Source organism: Lepus europaeus, chromosome 3 (genome assembly GCF_033115175.1).
Source record: "Lepus europaeus isolate LE1 chromosome 3, mLepTim1.pri, whole genome shotgun sequence".
NCBI lineage: Eukaryota > Metazoa > Chordata > Mammalia > Lagomorpha > Leporidae > Lepus > Lepus europaeus.
The window spans coordinates 34,197,281-34,215,622 of NC_084829.1; the positions used below are offsets into that span (position 1 = coordinate 34,197,281).

The following is an 18,342-nucleotide window of genomic DNA, read 5'->3' on the forward strand; positions in this document are numbered from 1 at the left end:
GGGGAGTCCCGAGCCCCTCGGACCTACAACACTTGGCTAAGGCGGCAGCTTTTTTCCCCAGGACCCCCCGGCGAGGGGTGACGAAGAAGTGGGGCGTGTGTGGGGCTGGGGACACCCCCAGGGCCGCAGGGGAACGCGGAGTGGGGGAGGTGGGCCCTTTCCCGAGTCCCCGGTCCCCTCCTGGGGTCCAAGCGAACCCAGGCCCCGCCCCCCGGGGCGGAGGCCCCGAGTGGGGACAGCGGGAAGGGAACGGTGTGGCCCGGGTCGGCCGCGCGGGAGCCGGAGACCGTGGTCCCCACGTGGCGTGGGACTCCTGGGACGCCGGCTCCTCCTGCGGGGCTGGCGCGTGGCGCGGGTAGGGGAACCCCGGCGTCCACGTCGCGTCCCACTCGCGACCTGAGTGGCGGGTGACGTCTCCGCGGGCGGGGGGAGGTGGAGTGAAGCGCAGGGACAGGCGGAAGTGACGTAGGGCCCAGCGCCCGGGCCATGGCGGCGGCGGCGGCGGGAGCTGCTGTCTGAGAGGCGGCTGCGGGCCGAGCGAATTCGACCCACGAGCCCGGACCTCCGGAGAGGCGCGGCGGCGGCGGGAGCGCGGACGGCCGAAGCCGGGTGAGGGACCGCGCCCGCGCGGGGCGGGGGCGAAGAGGGGCGCCTCTGGAGGGGCGGGGTCTGCGCGAGGGGCGGCCCCCCCAACACCGCCTCCCCTTCCCCCTCCCCAGCCTTCTTCTCCTCGGCTGCCGGGTCCTGGTGGGGGGTCTGCGCCCGGTCACCATGACGACGCCGGCGAATGCCCAGAATGCCAGCAAGACGTGGGAACTCAGTCTGTATGAGCTGCACCGGACCCCGCAGGTGACAGAGATCGCCCCTCCCCAGTTTACCCGCTCCCTCAACCCCCTCAGTGCGCAGACCCCCCACTGCCCGGCCCCTTTTCCGTGCTATGCCTGTTCTGCCGACCGCCTTACCCTACCTGTGAATCACCGGGATCTTTCAAGAGCCTTTGCGCGTTTATCTCATGGAAGCCTCCAAACAGGCGAGGCAGGGCAAGTATGACTGCCTTCATTTGAGAGAGTGAAGCCACACCGAAATTACCTCCCCGGTCCCCCAGGTCACTGTCATAGGGTAGCGCATGTAAGACCCACCTTGGGAGATTAACCCTGGAGCTTCATGAAGCCCCCCGGCCCCCGATTCTGATTCCGTGGTGCCATCGGCCTCAGAATCTGCATGTCCAACAGGCGCCGCGGGAGTTTCTGAGGTAGATAGTGCCAGGATCACACTTTCTGAAATCCTGCCGAGTAAGAGTAAGCTTTCTCTGAACCAGAGATGTGTCTGCCACTCCCACCCCTAAGGGCCTCTCACCGAACCTCAGACTCCAAAACTACTTTTTTTTTTTTTTTAAGATTTATTTATTTACTTGAAAGTCAGAGTTACACAGAAAAGGAGAGCTAGAGAGAGAGAGAGAGAAAGTCTTCCATCTGATGGTTCACTCCCTAATTGGCCGCAACAGCTGAAGCTGCGCTGATCTGAAGCCAGGAGCCAGGAGCTTCTTCCGGGTCTCCCATGCGGCTGCAAGAGCCCAAGGACTTGGGCCATCTTCCACTGCTTTCCCAGGCCAGAGCAGAGAGCTGGATCAGAAGTAGAGCAGCTGGGACTCGCACCGGTGCCCATATGGGACGTGGGTACTGCAGGTGGCGGCTTTACCCGCTACTCCACAGCGCCGGCCCCCCAAAGCTACTCTTAATCAGTGGGCCCTAGCCCTTTCTGTTCCCACTCTGTTGCAGTCTGTAGCCTCCCTGTCTCAGAGTTCCCATCATCCTCCGGTGGCAGACCGGGAACCACACCATCGTACTGTGCTTCTCGAGACTCCTGTTCTTGAATTGCTTGTTCCTAAAACCCCTCATCCCCCCACTCACCTCCACCTTTCCTCGCACTGGTGCCTCCAGGAAGCCATCATGGATGGCACGGAGATTGCTGTTTCCCCTCGCTCGCTGCATTCGGAACTCATGTGCCCCATCTGCCTGGACATGCTGAAGAACACCATGACCACCAAGGAGTGCCTCCACCGGTTCTGCTCCGACTGCATCGTCACAGCCCTGCGGAGCGGGTAAGGGGAGATGGAGAGGCCGGGGATTAGGCCCCCTCGCTGGTCCTGGCTCAGCGCCCTCAAGGCTTCCCTTCCCCCATCCCAGGAACAAGGAGTGCCCGACCTGCCGCAAGAAGCTGGTATCCAAGCGATCTCTGCGGCCAGACCCCAACTTTGATGCCCTGATCTCTAAGATCTACCCCAGCCGTGAGGAGTACGAGGCCCACCAAGACCGAGTGCTCATCCGCCTCAGCCGCCTGCACAATCAGCAGGCGCTGAGCTCCAGCATCGAGGAGGGGCTGCGCATGCAGGCCATGCACAGGTGGGGGGGGAGAGGGGCTGCGCATGCAGGCCATGCACAGGTGGGGGGGAGAGAGGGGCTGCACATGCAGGCCATGCACAGGTGGGGGGGAGGGGCTGTGCATGCAGGCCATGCACAGGTGGGGGGGAGGGAGAGGGAGAGGGGCTGCACATGTAGTCATGCACAGGTATGGGAGGAGGGAGAGGGGCTGCGCATGCAGGCCATGCACAGGTGGGGGGGGAGAGGGGCTGTGCATGCAGGCCATGCACAGGTGGGGGGGGAGAGGGGTTGCACATGCAGGCCTTGCACAGGTGGGGGGAGGGAGAGAGAGAGGGGCTACGTATGTAGCCATGCACAGGTATGGGAGGAGGGGGGCTGCACATGCAGGCCTTGCCCAGGTGGGGGGAGGGGAGGGAGAGAGAGGGTGAGAGAGGGGCTGCAGCAGGGCCGGTGGGGTGGGTGCCCGGGTCAGACTCCTGATGCTGTCTTTGCTGCCTGCCAGCTTCTAACCTTCGCATCCTGAGAGCTGACCGCAGCCTGGGAGGCCTAGAAATCATGGGTTACATTGCAGTTTCCTACTGTACAGCTGGAACTGCTGTTCCTTAGAAAGCGGGTTTTCCAGACACTAGGACAGTAGGGCGGCCTCGAGCACAGCTTCAGATTCAAGCTTCAGGGATGGAATCCCCACCTGCGCCGGGGCTCGCCTCGGCCTTTGTTGTGGACACAGATGACCCGCGAGTTGTTAAAACTGCAGAACTCTGGGTCAGTAGGTCCAGAGTTGGACCTGAGTCTGCGTCCTACAAGCTCCCAGGTGATGTGGAGCTACTGATTCTTGGACCGCAGACAGGTGCCGGCCTGTGGTCTCTAACAGGCTGCTAAACCGCTCTGAGCCTGTTTCTGTTTCCCCAGGCATAAGAGCAAGAGGAATGCTTGGTAGGGGGCTTGGCTCACAGCATTTCGCACACATTAGGCGTCACCAGTAAGAGTTCCCTGCCCTCTTAGTTCTCTGAAGTGTAAACTCTAAGCCCTCTGTCCCCGGTGCTTTCTAACCCCAGCCACTTGCTTCCACAGGGCCCAGCGTGTGAGGCGGCCGATGCCGGGGTCAGACCAGACCACAACGATGAGTGGGGGGGAAGGAGAGCCTGGGGAGGGGGAAGGGGACGGAGAGGACGTGAGCTCAGACTCCGCTCCTGACTCTGCCCCAGGCCCTGCTCCCAAGCGACCCCGTGGAGGGGGCGCAGGGGGGAGCAGTGTGGGGACAGGGGGAGGCGGAACTGGTGGGGTAGGTGGGGGTGCCGGTTCTGAGGACTCTGGTGACCGGGGAGGCACCTTGGGAGGGGGGACTCTGGGGCCCCCAAGCCCTCCTGGGGCTCCCAGTCCGCCAGAGCCAGGTGGAGAAATTGAACTCGTGTTCCGGCCCCACCCCCTGCTCGTGGAGAAGGGAGAATACTGCCAGACTAGGTGAGGAGCCCTGTCTTTCCCCAGACCACTGGAAATCCTGCAGATTTCCATCAGAAGTCGCCTCTGCCCAACCCCAAAAAGAAACCCTAACCCTGAGGCCCTCTGGAAAGATCCCTCCCGCAGTTGAGTCTTCGAGGGCCCTAACCCCACACTCTTTCCCGCTCCAGGTATGTGAAGACAACTGGGAATGCCACAGTGGACCATCTCTCCAAGTACTTGGCCCTGCGCATTGCCCTAGAACGGAGGCAGCAGCAAGAGGCTGGGGAGCCAGGAGGGCCCGGAGGGGGTTCATCTGACACTGGGGGACCTGATGGGGGTGGTGGGGAGGGTGGGGGTGCCGGAGGAGGTGACAGTCCTGAGGAGCCTGCCTTGCCCAGCCTGGAGGGTGTCAGTGAAAAGCAGTACACCATCTACATTGCGCCCGGAGGTGGAGCATTCACGGTGAGAGCCCCCGAGGGCCGTGGTCCAGGGTGGGGGGGGGCCTGGAGCCACATGGAGCCCTGGCCTGACCTCCCAACCCACGGCCCTCTCCTCTCCCCTCTTCCTGTCACTGCCTGTGCTGCTGCTCCCCTCATCCCTCTCCTCCTCCTCCTGCTCGCTCTCCTGCTCCCGGCTCACCTGTCACCGCTCACTCATCTCCTTGTCCCTCCTCTCCCCCTCTCTCCCCCTCCCCCCGCCTCTCTCTGCTACCCCTCCCTAGACGCTGAATGGTTCGCTGACCCTGGAGCTGGTCAATGAGAAGTTCTGGAAGGTGTCCCGGCCACTAGAGCTCTGCTATGCCCCCACCAAGGATCCAAAGTGACTCTACGGGGTAGCCAGGGAGAGCCCCCGTGTCGTGGCCCACCACCCTAGCTTCTTTGCTCCCAATGCCGCGCAGCCAGCAAGAGGACACAAATGAGGACAAGTGGCTTTTATACAAAGTATCTATATCAGATTCTCTATTGTTCAGAGCGGGGCATGCGCCCCCATCTACTGCCTTTTCTATGCCTTCCCACTTCCCATTAGTCAAGATGATGGGGCAGGTGAAGAACCCTCCCCTTCATACCCTCTGACCCACAACAAATTTGCTTTTTTTCTCTTTGAAACCTGCAGTGGTGTGTCTTTCTCGGTGTCTGGGGAGGGATGCCTAGACATGTCCGTTCAGCCTCCGAAATGGAATGGGCTCAGCGGAGCTGCTTCCGGGTGTGATTCCCCTTCTCCTAAACCTCCCAGTCGGCAAATATGTGGGAAGCAGGGAAGAGCTGTGATGCGGGAGAGGCCTGAGCTCAGACCCCAGGCTTGCCCCCTGAAACCTGACTCGCCCAGGCGGAAGCACAGAGGGAAAGCCGGGCTGCGGCTCGGACAGAGCGGGATGGTTTGGAAGGGAAACAAGTCTTGAGAGTTGCGAGCAGCTGGTTTCTCTCGCTGGAAAGAAAGCGGGGAGAACTGCCAGAAGTTCCTCGCTCCACATCCCGAAAGGGCGGGCAGAGCTGGGGACTACAGTTCCCAAGAGCTTGCAGTGCAGCCCGGCCGGCCACGCGGCGGCGCTGAGCCGAGGGAGGGCCTCCGGCCCGCAGAGGGCAGATGGGGAGGGGCGTGAAGGGGGTTCCAAGGGCGGGGCCCCAAGCCTGAGGCGGAGGAACCGAGGTGCAGGAGCACGCGCCGGGTCCAGGGCACACCGGGTCCGTGTGTGACCAGCTGCCTCTCGAGGGACCAATGCTCCCTCCACCGCAAGCCCGCCCCCGCCTCTCGGCCCCTCACTTCCCGTTTCCTCTGTCCCGGGCACGCCCACTCGCTCAGGTCTGTCTGGCGGAGGAGCCAAGCACGTGGTAAAGCCTGCTTTGCCTTCCCGGTTCCGCAGAAGCAGCCTGCGCACCGGCCCGATGGTATCCTATTCCGCCTCGGCCCTGCACACGCAGGTGGGCATCAGAACCGCACACTGGTGGCCTGTGCTCCCCACTCCCCACCCCGGGGAACCCTCGCCTGCAAAACAGGCAGCACCCACTTCTCCCTCGTCGGGCCCCTTGGGAGACCTGCTTTCCTGGAACCCGAGATCCGGAGGACCCGGGGTTGGAGGTGGGGGGTGCGCTCCCTGGATGTGGGGGCGGGAGGCAGGTGGGCGTTGCTCCTGGAACGTCCAGGTGGAGAATCAGGGAGAAGCCGACTGAGACTCCGAGGTGGAATGGAAACCCGGCTTCTCTTCTGGTTGCAGACGCTGCCCTCCCTCTCCGCTTCCCTGGAACAGCCAGTCGCCCCCTCTCCCTCCGCTCGCCCCTTCTCGAATTTCCCCTTGTGCAATGTCGCACTCATCCTCCACGTCTCTGTGACATGGGGGAAACACAGGAGAACGCGGGCCCCAGGCAAGTCTCCATGCCAGTCCCCAAGGATAAAATCCCCCTGCCTGGCCGGCAGCCTCCTTGGCCAGGGCCAGAGGAGACCTGCGCGTGGGTTCCCCTGGGGAGCCTCCTGGCGGTGCTTCAGCCCCTCAGGCCTGCCACACTGGGCACGGGGTTAGGCAAGGTGAGAGATACAGAGTTTACTAAAGAGAGCTTGAGGATTTTGTTGAGGACTAAGATCCTCCTGCAGAATAGCTTAACCGAGCAAAGGAGAGTGGAGATGGATGCACGCCCGGGTTCGCGCCTTCCCGCTGCCCCTTACAAACTGAGCAGAGTAACAGGTTGCTGTGAGGACTTAGCAGGTGCCACAGGGACAGGGAGCCATCTGCGTGGATCCTGCACCCACAGCCAGAGTTACCCGCGAGCTGGTTAAAAAGTTTAACGCAGATCTTCCTTTCTTGTGAGGGAGAAACCGTATTCGTTTATGACACGGGGAGCCCCCAGAAGCCCTTCCCCCATGAACCCTAGGGGTCTGTGGGGACAAGGGGCACCAGGAGCTCGTGGAGAGGGCCACGTTGGGAAGTGAGGTGGTGCATTCCCTGCCAGGCACACGCAGGAAGTGTGCGGCAGGGATGGGGCTCCCCAAGCAGGCACAATGGCAGGGAAGGCTTGTCAGAGTGTCAAGGTGGACAAGGGACACCAGGATGTAGAGTGCCCACCCCAGACCCGCAGTTTTGGAAACTCTGGGGGCGGGCCCTGCTCCCTGGGGCTCCGATGTGCACGCGAGACCATGACAGCGAAGGCACAGGGAGATGCCCAGTGCAATGCAGCCAGCAAATATTCTGTGAGGGAGGGGCTCTACTCTGGAGCAGGGTGATTACTCGGGCGGCGGGGTGGTCAGGAAGGACCTCATGGAGGAGGTCCCGGGGGACTGGGCTGGGGAGGGGAACAGAACACAGCAAGCTTTCTGTGATGGGGCCTCCCTTACCACCACCCCCAACCCCAACATCTTACCTCTCTCAGTTCCCACAGCCAAGCAGAGCTAAAGCGCTCTCTGGGAGACCCAGGTGAGTCCTGGCTCTGAGGCCCTGGCCCTGCCTGGTAGCCAGCAAACCCTGATGAGCTGCTTGCTGTGGCCTTGAGCTCTGGGAGGAGGGCAGAGTCATCAAAGCCCCCAGTCCCTTCTGTCTTCCATTGAGGAGAGAGCGGCACTTAGCTTCTGCCCACCCACCTCTATGCTCTGCTCCGCCCCTCCCCGTGCTGTGTCCCCTCTGCCACAGGAGGAGGAGGCAGAGCAGGCTGCCTACCCCTGCCTACTGCGGCAGCCCCCAACTCCTCAGCCATCGCCCTGCCCTCCCCCCTCTTCCTACCAGGCTCCCATCTACCCAGAAAGCCTATTTTCTGCCTGGCATGGGGAGCCTCCTCCCACTGCTCCCACCTCTCCCAGCACAGCTTGGGGACAGCCCTGCTCCTGAAGCGAGCATGCCACGGCACATGCCTGCCCAAGTCTTGTTCACGGCAGCCAGCGTGGCAAGGGCTTCTCCTATGAGCTCCAGCCTGCTGCGGTGCCACCGTACACACTGGTGAGCAGCCTTACACCTGTGCCACCTGTGGGTGGGGTTGTAGGTGCCACTCTGGCCTCATTCACCACAGAAAGGACCACTCAGCACCCCCACTTTACCCAGAATGCCAACGTGGCCTGGCCACTATGCGTTCCCACAGGAGGGGTGCCCCGCCTGTGTGGTGACAGGCTCGGGATCCACCAGCGTGTCCACCCCACTGCTTCCCGGCAATCCCCATCAGCCACATGTGCTACGACTCTGGTCTGTTCTGCCTTCAGGTGCTGGCACTGGCTCCCTGCAGTGTAGCCTGGCACACAGTGAGAAGCCTTTCCTGTACCCCGTGTGTGGTGGCAGCCTCACCACTACTCAAGCTGCAACGCCGGCGGCAGGACCACCGTGGCCCACACAGAGGGGGACGCCGCAGTGCCGTGAGCCAGCAGGGGTGCAACTGCAGGCATGAGGTTCATATAGCACCCCCAGGCCATGTTGGGAACAGGCTCTGCTGCTCTGTTCTCTGGGCTGTGGCTTCACCCTGAGCACCCAGGCCACACAGAGTGAGAAGGGCCAGGGGCCAGGGCCCCTGTGGCAGTGCCATCCCCTCAATGCTGTTACGTTCAGGGAGGGCAGAGGCCTTGGTGACCCGTGGGACCAGCACAGCTCCCACTCCACCTTCAGTCATCACGGGGGTGGTCAGAGTTGAAGCTGGAATGGTGAGGTCCACAGGGAGATCTCTGAGGGAGCCCAAGACTTTGCAGTTAAAATAACTACATGCATAGATAATGCCTGGGCACTTCCCCCTCTCTGGTCCCTCACCCAAGAAATTTAACCAGGCTGTTAAATTGCTGTTGCCACGGATGGATTGGATTCCTAACACTTTCCTGCTGGGATCATTTTAAAGAGATGACAGGGTCCCCAGACAGCTCCCACCATCCAATCCCAGCCTCTCCCCCATGAATCCCACCCAACTGCACCAATTCCCCAGGAGGCTGCTGGGCCCCTCTTGCCGCAGGTGCTAGAGCTACACCCAGCACCACTTCCTAGTGCCCACTCCTGGCCTCACCAGGCCCTGTTCCCAGGACCCTAGGACTCCCTAAAACCTTTGTTGTGCCTAACACTAAGAAGAGTTCCCAGCTGGAGACTGCCTTTTCCAACTGCGTAGATGGCCTCTTACTGACAGGTGAACACGGACAAAAGCACAACCATCCAAGGAAAGAAGGCAGGGAAGTGGCGGGGAGAGCAAACAGAGGAAGGAGCCGGGAGAGGTTGGGGGACAGAGGGAGAAGGGAAGACAAGGCTGTGTGCGACAGAAAACATCTCACAAAGACTTAGAGACACCTTTCTCCATCCAGCCATCCTCCTCTTTACTGTCCATCTTTCCCCCAGCACCGCCAAGACAACTACCACCACAAACACCATGGACCCTGCCATCTGTACTTTTACAAACTTCTCTTCGTGTGCTAGGCAACTGGTTCTGGACAAAGCCTCAGCCAGGAGTCCCAGGGAAGTGACCCCTCCAGAGCGACACAGACAGCCCTCCACCAGCCCAGTGCTGAGCTGCCTTTACCCTTATGGAAGGTTCCTTTGGGGGAGTTACTGTCTTGGGCCACGCTTGGAGCAAGTGTACTGTCCCAGCCTAGGTGAGGTCTTGATTCTTGTACTAATTGCCCCAAGTCTACTTTTTGGACTTGGCAACATTTCTCCCTATGATGTGTGGGAGAAGTTGATTGACAGATTATCCCCTACAGATAAAAGGATCACTTGGCAGACTGCTAAAAGCAGTTCCACCCTTTCAGGAAACGTGCATGGACTGTACCAAGTGTGAGGGACCGTGGAGGGATCTGGAAATCACAGACCGGCACAGGAGGTAGCCCTCTTCCTTCAGAAGTTTTAACCTAGGGGCTGTGGGGTGAACATCTCAGTGCTGAACCCCGCGTCTGGTCCTGGCAGCTCTATCAGTGGTACTATGTCTGAGTCTGCCCGGGCCTCCATCCCTCCACCTCCCCGGTCCTGCCGCTGTCTAGACCATTGAGCTCCGCTCTGAGTCACGGTGATATGAAGTACATCAAAAAGTTTGTGGAAAATGTGTATTATGAAAACAGTGCATGGATGTCATTTTTTTTGCACCAAAGTAAACTTAGCTATTTTTCAATGCTTTTTTTTTTTTTTTTAAAGGGGAGAGAGAGAGAGAGAGAGATCCCATCTTACTGGTTCACTCCCCAAATACCCACAATGGCCAGAGTGGGTGGGGGTGGGGAGTCTAAAGCCAGAAGCCAGTCTCTCTTGTGGTGGCAGGAACCCAATCACCGTCACCACTGCCTCCCAGGGTCTGCGTTAGTTGGAAGCTGGAGCCAGGAGTCAGAGGTGGCATCACATCCTGGCAGCCTAACCCGGGTTTTAACCTATGAGCCAAACAGACCTTTTAATTCCATTTTCCCTGAGTGTTTTGGAGTAGCCTCAGAGCCACAGCGGGGACTGGCAGGAACTTGTTCAAATGCAAATTAGATTGTTTGGGTGACCCAGCTTCAGCTCTTTCAATGGTTCCCATTAATCTTAGGTTAAAGACCCGAGTTGTTAACCCGACCTCTGAGGCCCGGACAGGTGCAGTCCCGCCTCTCCAGCCTCATCTCCCACCCCGCACTCTCCGCCTCGCCTCCCTTCGTCGGTGCCAATTTCTGACCGCATCTTGCTTCCTCCTGCTGAGAACTTTGGGTGGGCGAGACCCTCTGCCTCAACGCTCCTCCCTCCTCCCTGTCTGTATCCCCAGGGAAGTTTCCCGCACCTTCCCCTCAGGTCCCTTCTGAGCGCTGCACCTTCCCAGGGAGACACTGGCACTGTTGGAGTCCTGCTGTGTTGGTGATTATCTGATCGAGCTCAATCCCCCGGAATGTGAGCTCTGCGAGGGCAGGGACCTGGGCTGCAGAGGCTCGTGCTGCTCGCTCTTCCCTGCACCCAGCAGTCGACGCCCGGCATTGGTTGGATTGTTTGCCTGTGCGGCAGAAGCTGGAGCAAGGGGCTGGGTACTTGAGGACTCCAGGTGCCATCACTTTCCCTCCAGCAGCTGCAGCCCAGGGGTGCCACACACCTGCCATTTCCTTAACACCGTCACTTCCATGCTGTGCCTAGCATCACCTGGTTCCACAGCCCTGTCTTCATGCTGGTCCTCTTGCATCTTGCCTTGAGGTCCCCTTCCCCTTGAACTTTTGGTGCCCTTTCTGGTTCTGCCACATGAACTAAGGTGGTCACAGTACAGGATTCAGAACCAGAAAATCTGGCTCAGTAATTATGTTAAAGGTATTGATGACGGTCCAGTAGGGTATTAAACCGATCTGGACCCTGACTTTCCTGTCTGAAAATGGGAAGAACTTCAGAATCAAAAATGATGGGATCATTAGAACATCTCCAAGCACTCCTCCTCCATCATGTGGAAATACTGAACAAAATAAGAAAAAAACAAGCATATGATTGAGTTCTTAGCAGGAAAGGAAAACCCCAGATACTAGCAGCAGAGTGAAAACCAAAAGCCCTGGGCTGAGATGGATGGGGGAACGGGTTCTGGGAACCAAGGGCTTGATTGTTGCCGGCTGCCCACGAGCAGGGGAGGAGGGTCTGGTCCAGAAGCAGTGAAGAAACCAGAGCACAGCTGGCCAGAGCTGATGCAAAGAAGCAGCAAGGGGCATTTGGCACAGTGGCTATGCCCCTGCCTGGGACGCGTGCACCCATATCTGAGGGCTTGAGTTCAAGTCCTGGTTCCACTCTCCATTCCAGTTTCCTGCTAATGCAGGTGATGGCTTTGGTATTTGGGTCTCTGCCACCCCTGTGGGAGACCTGGATGCAGTTCTGGCTCCTGGCTTCAGTCTAGCCCAGCTCTAGCTGTTGCATGTATTTGTGGAGTCAACCAATGAGTGGAAGATCTCTCTCTCTCTCTCTCCCTCTCCCTCTTTCTCTCCCTCTCCCTCTCCCCCCACCCCACCTTTCAAATAAACAAATAAACTTAAAAAAAAAAAAGCCACATCAGTATTCAGATGGTTCTACATATGTATTCTCAAATAGTTAAAAAACAAAAACAAAAAAAAAAACGGGCTGGCGCTGTGGTGCAACAGGTTAAAGCCCCAGCCTGCAGCACCAGCATCCCATATTGGTTCTGGTTCAAGTCCTGGCTGCTCCACTTCCGATCCAGCTCTCTGCAATGTCCTGGAAAAGCAGTGGAAGATGGCCCAAGTCCTTGGGCCTCCGGGACTGCATGGGGGACCCAGAGGAAGCTCCTGACTCCTGGCTTCCGCTCAGCTCTGGCCATTACAGTCATTTGGAGAGTGAAACAGCGGAATGGAGGACCTCTCTCTCTCTCTGGCTCTACCTCTCTCTGTAACTCTTTCAAATAAATAAAATAATTCTAAAAAAAAAAACCCTGTTATTTATTTATATAAACTGTTTCAGACAACAGGCAGGGAAAAAAAGGCAACGAAACAAGCTTAAAGATCCTGAATAAAATAACAAATTGAATCCAGGGGAGTTTATATAATATGTTTATGTATGTCTATATTTAGTGAATGACCAAGCAGAGTTTATTCTAAGAGCACAAGGATATCCTACTTTAAAATCTATTAATAATATTTACAACATTGACATGTTAAAAGGAAAAAAAGATAGGGCCGGCACTGTGGTATAGCAGGTTAAGCTGCTGTCTGCAGCGCTAGCATCTTATATGGGCACCGGTTTGAGTCTTGACTGCTCCACTTCTGATTTAGTTCCCTGCTAATTTGTCTGGGAAAGCAGTGGAGGATGTCTCAAGTATTTGGGCCCCTGCACCCATGTAGGAGACCTAGAAGAAGCCACTGGCTTTTGGCTTTGGCCTGGCGCAGCCCTGGTCACTGTGGCCATTTGAGGAGTGAACCAGCGGATGAAAGATCTCCCTTCCCTTCCCTTCCCTTCCCTCCCTTCCCTTTCCCTCCCCTTCTCTCCCCATCCCTTCCCTCCCCTCCTGTCCCCTTCTCTCCCCTCCTGTCCCCTTCTCTCCCCTCTGCTTTCCTCCCCTCCCCTCCTGTCCTCTTCTCTCCCCTCCTCTCCCCTCTGCTTTCCTTCCCTTCCCTCCCCATCCCTTCCCTCCCCTCCTGTCCCCTTCCCTCCCCTCCCCTCTGCTTTCCTCTCCTCCTCTCCTCTTCTTTCCCTTCCTTTTCCCTTCCTTTCCCTCCCCTTCTCTCTCTCTCTGTCTCTCTCTCTCCCCCTCCCTCCTGTAAATTTGCCTTTCAAATAAATAACTCTTTAAAAAAGAAACAAGGAGGGGAAGACTCTGTGGTGTAGTGCATTAAAGCTCCAGCCTGTAGCACCAGCATCCTGAATGGACACTGGTTCAAGGATGGGCTGCTCCACTTCTGACGTGCTGATGCACCTGGGAAAGCAGTAGAAGATGGCTCAAGTCCTTGGGCCTCTGTACCCACAGGGGAGACCTGGAAGAAGCTCCTGGTTCCTGACTTTGGATTGGCTCAGCTCAGGCCTCTGGCTCAGCTCTACCTCTCTCTGTAATTCTGTCTTTCAAATAAATAAATTAAATCTTTTTTTTGGTTTGTTTTTCATTTCCAATTATCTTTATATACAGAAGATCGATTCAGCACATAATTAGTAAAGATCTCATCAGTTTGCACCCACGCAGAAACACAAAGTGTAAAAATACTGTTTCCGTACCAGTCATAGCATCACTGCACATTAGACAACACATTAAGGACAGATCCCACATGGGATGTAAGTACACAGTGACTTCTGTTGCTGACTTAACAATTTGACACACCTGTTCATGGCGTCAGTAATCTCCCTAGGCTCTAGTCATGAGTTGCCAGGGCTATGGAAGCCTTTAGAGTTCGCTGACTTTGATCTTATTCCGATAGGGTCATAGTCAATAAATTAAATCTTAAAAAAAGAAAAAGGAAAAAGATATGAATGTATCAGTAGGTATGGAGAACCCATTGGATAAAGTTACCACTAATAAATTAATTTTTAAAGAAAAGATTTATTTATTTATTTGAAAGGCAGAATTACAAAAAAAGAGAGGGAGGGAGAGAGACAGAGAGAGATCTTCCATCCACTGGTTCACTCCACAAATGGCCACAATGGCCAGGGCTGGGCGGATCAGAAGCTAGGAGCCAGGAGACTTGATGTATGATAAAAATGACATAAACCAATGGAACAAATTTCAGATAGCTTAAATATGAGAAAAGCAAGACTTAAAACTTTTCAAAGAAAATATAAGGTTTCTGATATCAGAGTAGGGAAGAATTTCTTAAACAAGATACAAAATAAGAATAAACAATTCAGGGCTGGCACTGTGTTGAAGGGGGTAAGGCCAACATCCCATATGGGCACCAGTTCGAGTCCTGGCTGCTCCACTTCTGACCCAGCTCTCTGCTATGGCCTGGGAAAGCAGTAGAAGATGGCCCAAGTGCTTGGGCCCCTGCACCTGCATGGGAGACCTGGAAGAAGCTCCTGGCTCCTGGCTTTGGATTGGCTCAGCTCCGGCTGTTGTGGCCATCTAGGGAATGAACCAGTGGATGGAAGACCTCTCTCTCTCTCTCTCTCTCTCTCTCTCTCTCTGTCTCTGCCCCTGCCTCTCTCTAACTCTGCCTTTCAAGCAAATAAATAAATCTTAAATAAATAAAACAATTCACAAACAAAAGGACACAAACCATATGACTATCAATAGAGGCACAAGAAATGAAATTCTGCATCTTCCATGATAAAAGTTCTCAGGAAGTGAGATGTGGAAAGACTATGTACCTACGCCTCAGCACAATGTGAGCCATCCACAAGCTCACGGTCAGTGTCACGCTGGTGGAGAAAGTGGGAAGCTCTTGCTCCAGGATTAGAAATGGGACAAGGGCCGGCGCCGTGGCTCAACAGGCTAATCCTCCGCCTTGCGGCGCCGGCACACCGGGTTCTAGTCCCGGTCGGGGCACGGATCCTGTCCCGGTTGCCCCTCTTCCAGGCCAGCTCTCTGCTGTGGCCAGGGAGTGCAGTGGAGGATGGCCCAAGTGCTTGGGCCCTGCACCCCATGGGAGACCAGGAGAAGCACCTGGCTCCTGCCATCGGATCAGCGCGGTGCGCCGGCCGCAGCGCGCTACCGCGGCGGCCATTGGAGGGTGAACCAGCGGCAAAAAGGAAGACCTTTCTCTCTGTCTCTCTCTCTCTCACTGTCCACTCTGCCTGTAAAAAAAAAAAAAAAAAAAAAGAAATGGGACAAGGACATGCTTGCTCCCTGTTTCTTTTCAACAAAGTCCCAGAAGCCCTAGTCAGAGGAAGTAAGAAAAGGGGGAAAAAAGCATCCAAATTGGAAATGAAGAAGTTAAATTGTCACAGTTTGTAGACAACATGGTCTTAAAAATACAAAACCCCAAAGCCCTGCCAAGAAGCCAGCCTGTGATGCAGGGAGCTAAGCTACTGTTTGTAAGGCCAGCGTCGTACATTGGATTGCCAGCTGCACTCCTTCTGACCCAGCTCCCTGCTAATGCACCTGGGAAAGCACTGGAAGATGGCCCCCAAGAACTTGGGCCCCTGCCACCCCCTGGGCCACGAGGATGGAGTTCCTGGCTCTTGGCACCTGGCTTCAGCCTGGCTCAGACCTGGCTGCTGAGGCATTTGTGAAGTGAGCCAGCAGATGGAAGAGCTCCTCTCCTTTCTCTCTCTCTCTCCCTCTCTCTCCTCTCTTTCTCTTGTGCATGTTCTGCCTTTCAAATGAATAAATCTTTAAAAAAGAGACTCTATCAAAACAATTTTGGAACTAATAAACAAATTCAATAAAGTTGCAGGATACAAAATCAAGAAACAAAACCCAAAAGTGTTTCTTCTATGTACTAATAATGAATTAACAGGGCCGGCGCCATGGCTCACTTGGTTAATCCTCTGCCTGCGGCACACCAGGTTCTAGTCCAGTTGGGGTGCCGGATTCTGTCCCAGTTGCTCCTCTTCCAGTCCAGCTCTCTGCTGTGGCCTGGGAGGGCAGTGGAGGATGGCCCAAGTGCTTGGGCCCTGCACCCACATGGGAGACCAGGAGGAAGCACCTGGCTCCTGGCTTCAGATCGGCGTAGTTCTGGCCATAGCAGCCATTAGGGGAGTGAACCAATGGAAGGAAGACCTTTCTCTCTGTCTCTCTCACTGTCTAACTCTATCTGTCAAACAAACAAAAAAAGTTTAAAAAAATAATGAATTAACAGAAAAAAATCAAGAAAGCAATTCCCTGTACTCCCACGTTTACAGAAGCTCAATTCACAATTGCTAAGATATGGAATCAACCCAGATGCCCATCAAGTGACGACTGGATAAAGACTATGTGGAATATATGCACTATGGAATACTACTCAGCCATAAAAAATGAAGTCCTGCCTTTGGCCACAAAATGGACACAACTGGAGACCATTATATTAAGTAAAATAAGCCAGACCCAAAAAGACAAATAAAATATATTTTCTCTGAGAGGTTGTAGCTAATGCATAGCATAAAAAGAGGTTTATCAAGCTAAACTGACATCTTATGATGTGATTGTTGTATATAACCCTTGTCTATCCACCTGTGGGACAGTGCTCTGTCTACCTTTTACTTGTAGCTCACGGTGTTTAGAGGCACACTGAGCCTGTGATTACAAAGTAAACCCGAAGTATGTTGGCAGGCAGTGTGGCTAAGCTAAGCTTCTATCTGTGGCACCAGCATCCCATGTGGGTGCTGGTTTGAGTCCCTGCCGCTCCACTTCCGATCCAGCTCTCTGCTATGGCCTGGGAAAGCAGTAGAAGATGGCTTAAGCCTTTAGGCCCCTGCACCCATGGGGGAGACCCAGAAGAAGCTCCTGGCTCCTGGCTTCAGATTGACTCAGCTCTGGCTGTTGTAGCCATTTTGGGGAGTGAACCCGCAGATGGAAGACCTCTCTCTCTCTCTCTCTCTCTCTGCCTCTGCCTCTCTGTAATTGTGTCTTTCAAATAAATTAATAAATCTTTTAAAAAAAAATAAGCTGGATACCCACATGGAGAAGAATTAGATTGAACCCTTATGTCCAAAAATTAACTCTAAATTGAATAAAGGCTTCAATCAAGATCTGAGGGGTTGGTGCTGTGGTACAGCAGGTTAGAGCCCTGGCCTGCAGCACCAGCATCCCATATGGGTGCCAGTTTGAGTTCTGGCTGCTCCTCTTCAGATCGAGCTCTCTGTTAATGTACCTGGGAAGGAAGTGGAGGATGGCCCAAGTGCTTGGGCCTCTGGTACCCACATGGGAGACCAGGATGGAGATCCAGGCTCCTGGATTTGGCCTGGCCCAGCCCTGGCTATTGTGGTCATTTAGAGAGTGAACCAGGGATAGAAGAGTGCTCTCTCTCTCTTATTCCTTTTAAATAAATAAATAAATAAATAAATCTTCTTAAGCAGTATTGTATATGCTGTATTCATAATGGAATACAATTTGAACACTAAAAAGAAAGATGTCTTGTCATTTTAATTTTAAATTTAATTTTTAAGATTTTATGTATTTGTTTGAAAGACAGAGTTATTGAGAGAGAGAAGGAGAGATACATAGGGATCTTCCTTCTGCTGGTTCACAACCAAACGGCTGCAGCTGGGCCTGGGTCATCCTGAAACCAGGAACAGGAGCTTCTTCCAGGTCTTCCACATGGGTGCAGGGGCCCAAGACCTTGAGCCATCTTCCTGCTGCTTTCCCAGGTGCATTAGCAATGCACCCACTTGGGTTGCCAATATTGCAGGTGGCAGCTTAACCTGCTGTGCCACAACACCAGTCCATATCCTGTCACTCCTGACAACGTGGATGAATCCGGAGGACATTATGCCAAATGACATGAGCTAGGCACAGAAACAATAGTGCTGCATGATACCATTTACATGTAGAATCTAAGAAGTGGAACTCACACAGGCAAAAGAGTGTTTGTTACCAGGGGCTGGGGGAGGCAGCTGGGGAGATGTTAGTCACAGGAAACAAACTTTCATTTAGACAAGTAGAAAAACTCAGGAGCTCTATTGTGTAACATAGTGGCCAGAGTTAACAACAATGTATTAACTCTAATCCTGAAAATTGTGAAGGACAGGTTGTGGCCCAGCAGGTGAAACTGCCCTTTGCAACACCAGCATCCCCTGTGAGCGCTGGTTAGAGTCCCGGCTGCTCCACTTCTCATGTCACTCCTGGCTACGAGATTGGGAAAGCAGCAGTGCTTGGGCCCCTGCACCCACAAGGGAGATTCAGATGGAGTTCCAGGCTTCTGCCTTCAGCCTGGCCCAGCCTCCACCAGCATGGCTAATTGGGGAGTGAATGAGCAAATAGGTCTACCTATCTCTATCTATCTATCTATCTATCTATCTATCTATCTCTCCCTCTCTCTGTTACTCTGCCTTTCAAATAAATAAACTTTTTTTTAAAAGAAGGGGCCAGCGTTGTGCCATAGCAGGAGCCACATCCTAAGTGACTGCTCCACTTCCAATCCAGTTCCCTGCTAACAGTCTGGGAAAGCAGCAGATGATCCAAGTATCTGGGCCCCTACCACCCACACTGGAGACATGGATGAAGCTGCTGGCTTCAGCCTGACCCAGTCCTGGCCGTTGCAGCCATCTGAGGAGTGAACCAGTGAATGGAGGATAGATCTCTCT

At 55.0% G+C, this 18,342-nt stretch overlaps 1 protein-coding gene across 1 annotated transcript; it reads left to right on the plus strand.

Moving 5' to 3' along the window:
- Positions 1–471: 471 nt before the first annotated feature.
- On the plus strand, positions 472–4,923 carry RING1 (ring finger protein 1). Its single transcript, XM_062185936.1, has 7 exons — positions 472–609; positions 720–849; positions 1,941–2,101; positions 2,187–2,402; positions 3,453–3,842; positions 4,010–4,283; positions 4,543–4,923. The coding sequence occupies exons 2-7, from the start codon at positions 772–774 to the stop codon at positions 4,642–4,644; spliced, it is 1,221 nt and encodes a 406-aa protein (XP_062041920.1). The 5' UTR covers positions 472–609; positions 720–771; the 3' UTR covers positions 4,645–4,923.
- The last annotated feature ends 13,419 nt before the right edge of the window (positions 4,924–18,342 follow it).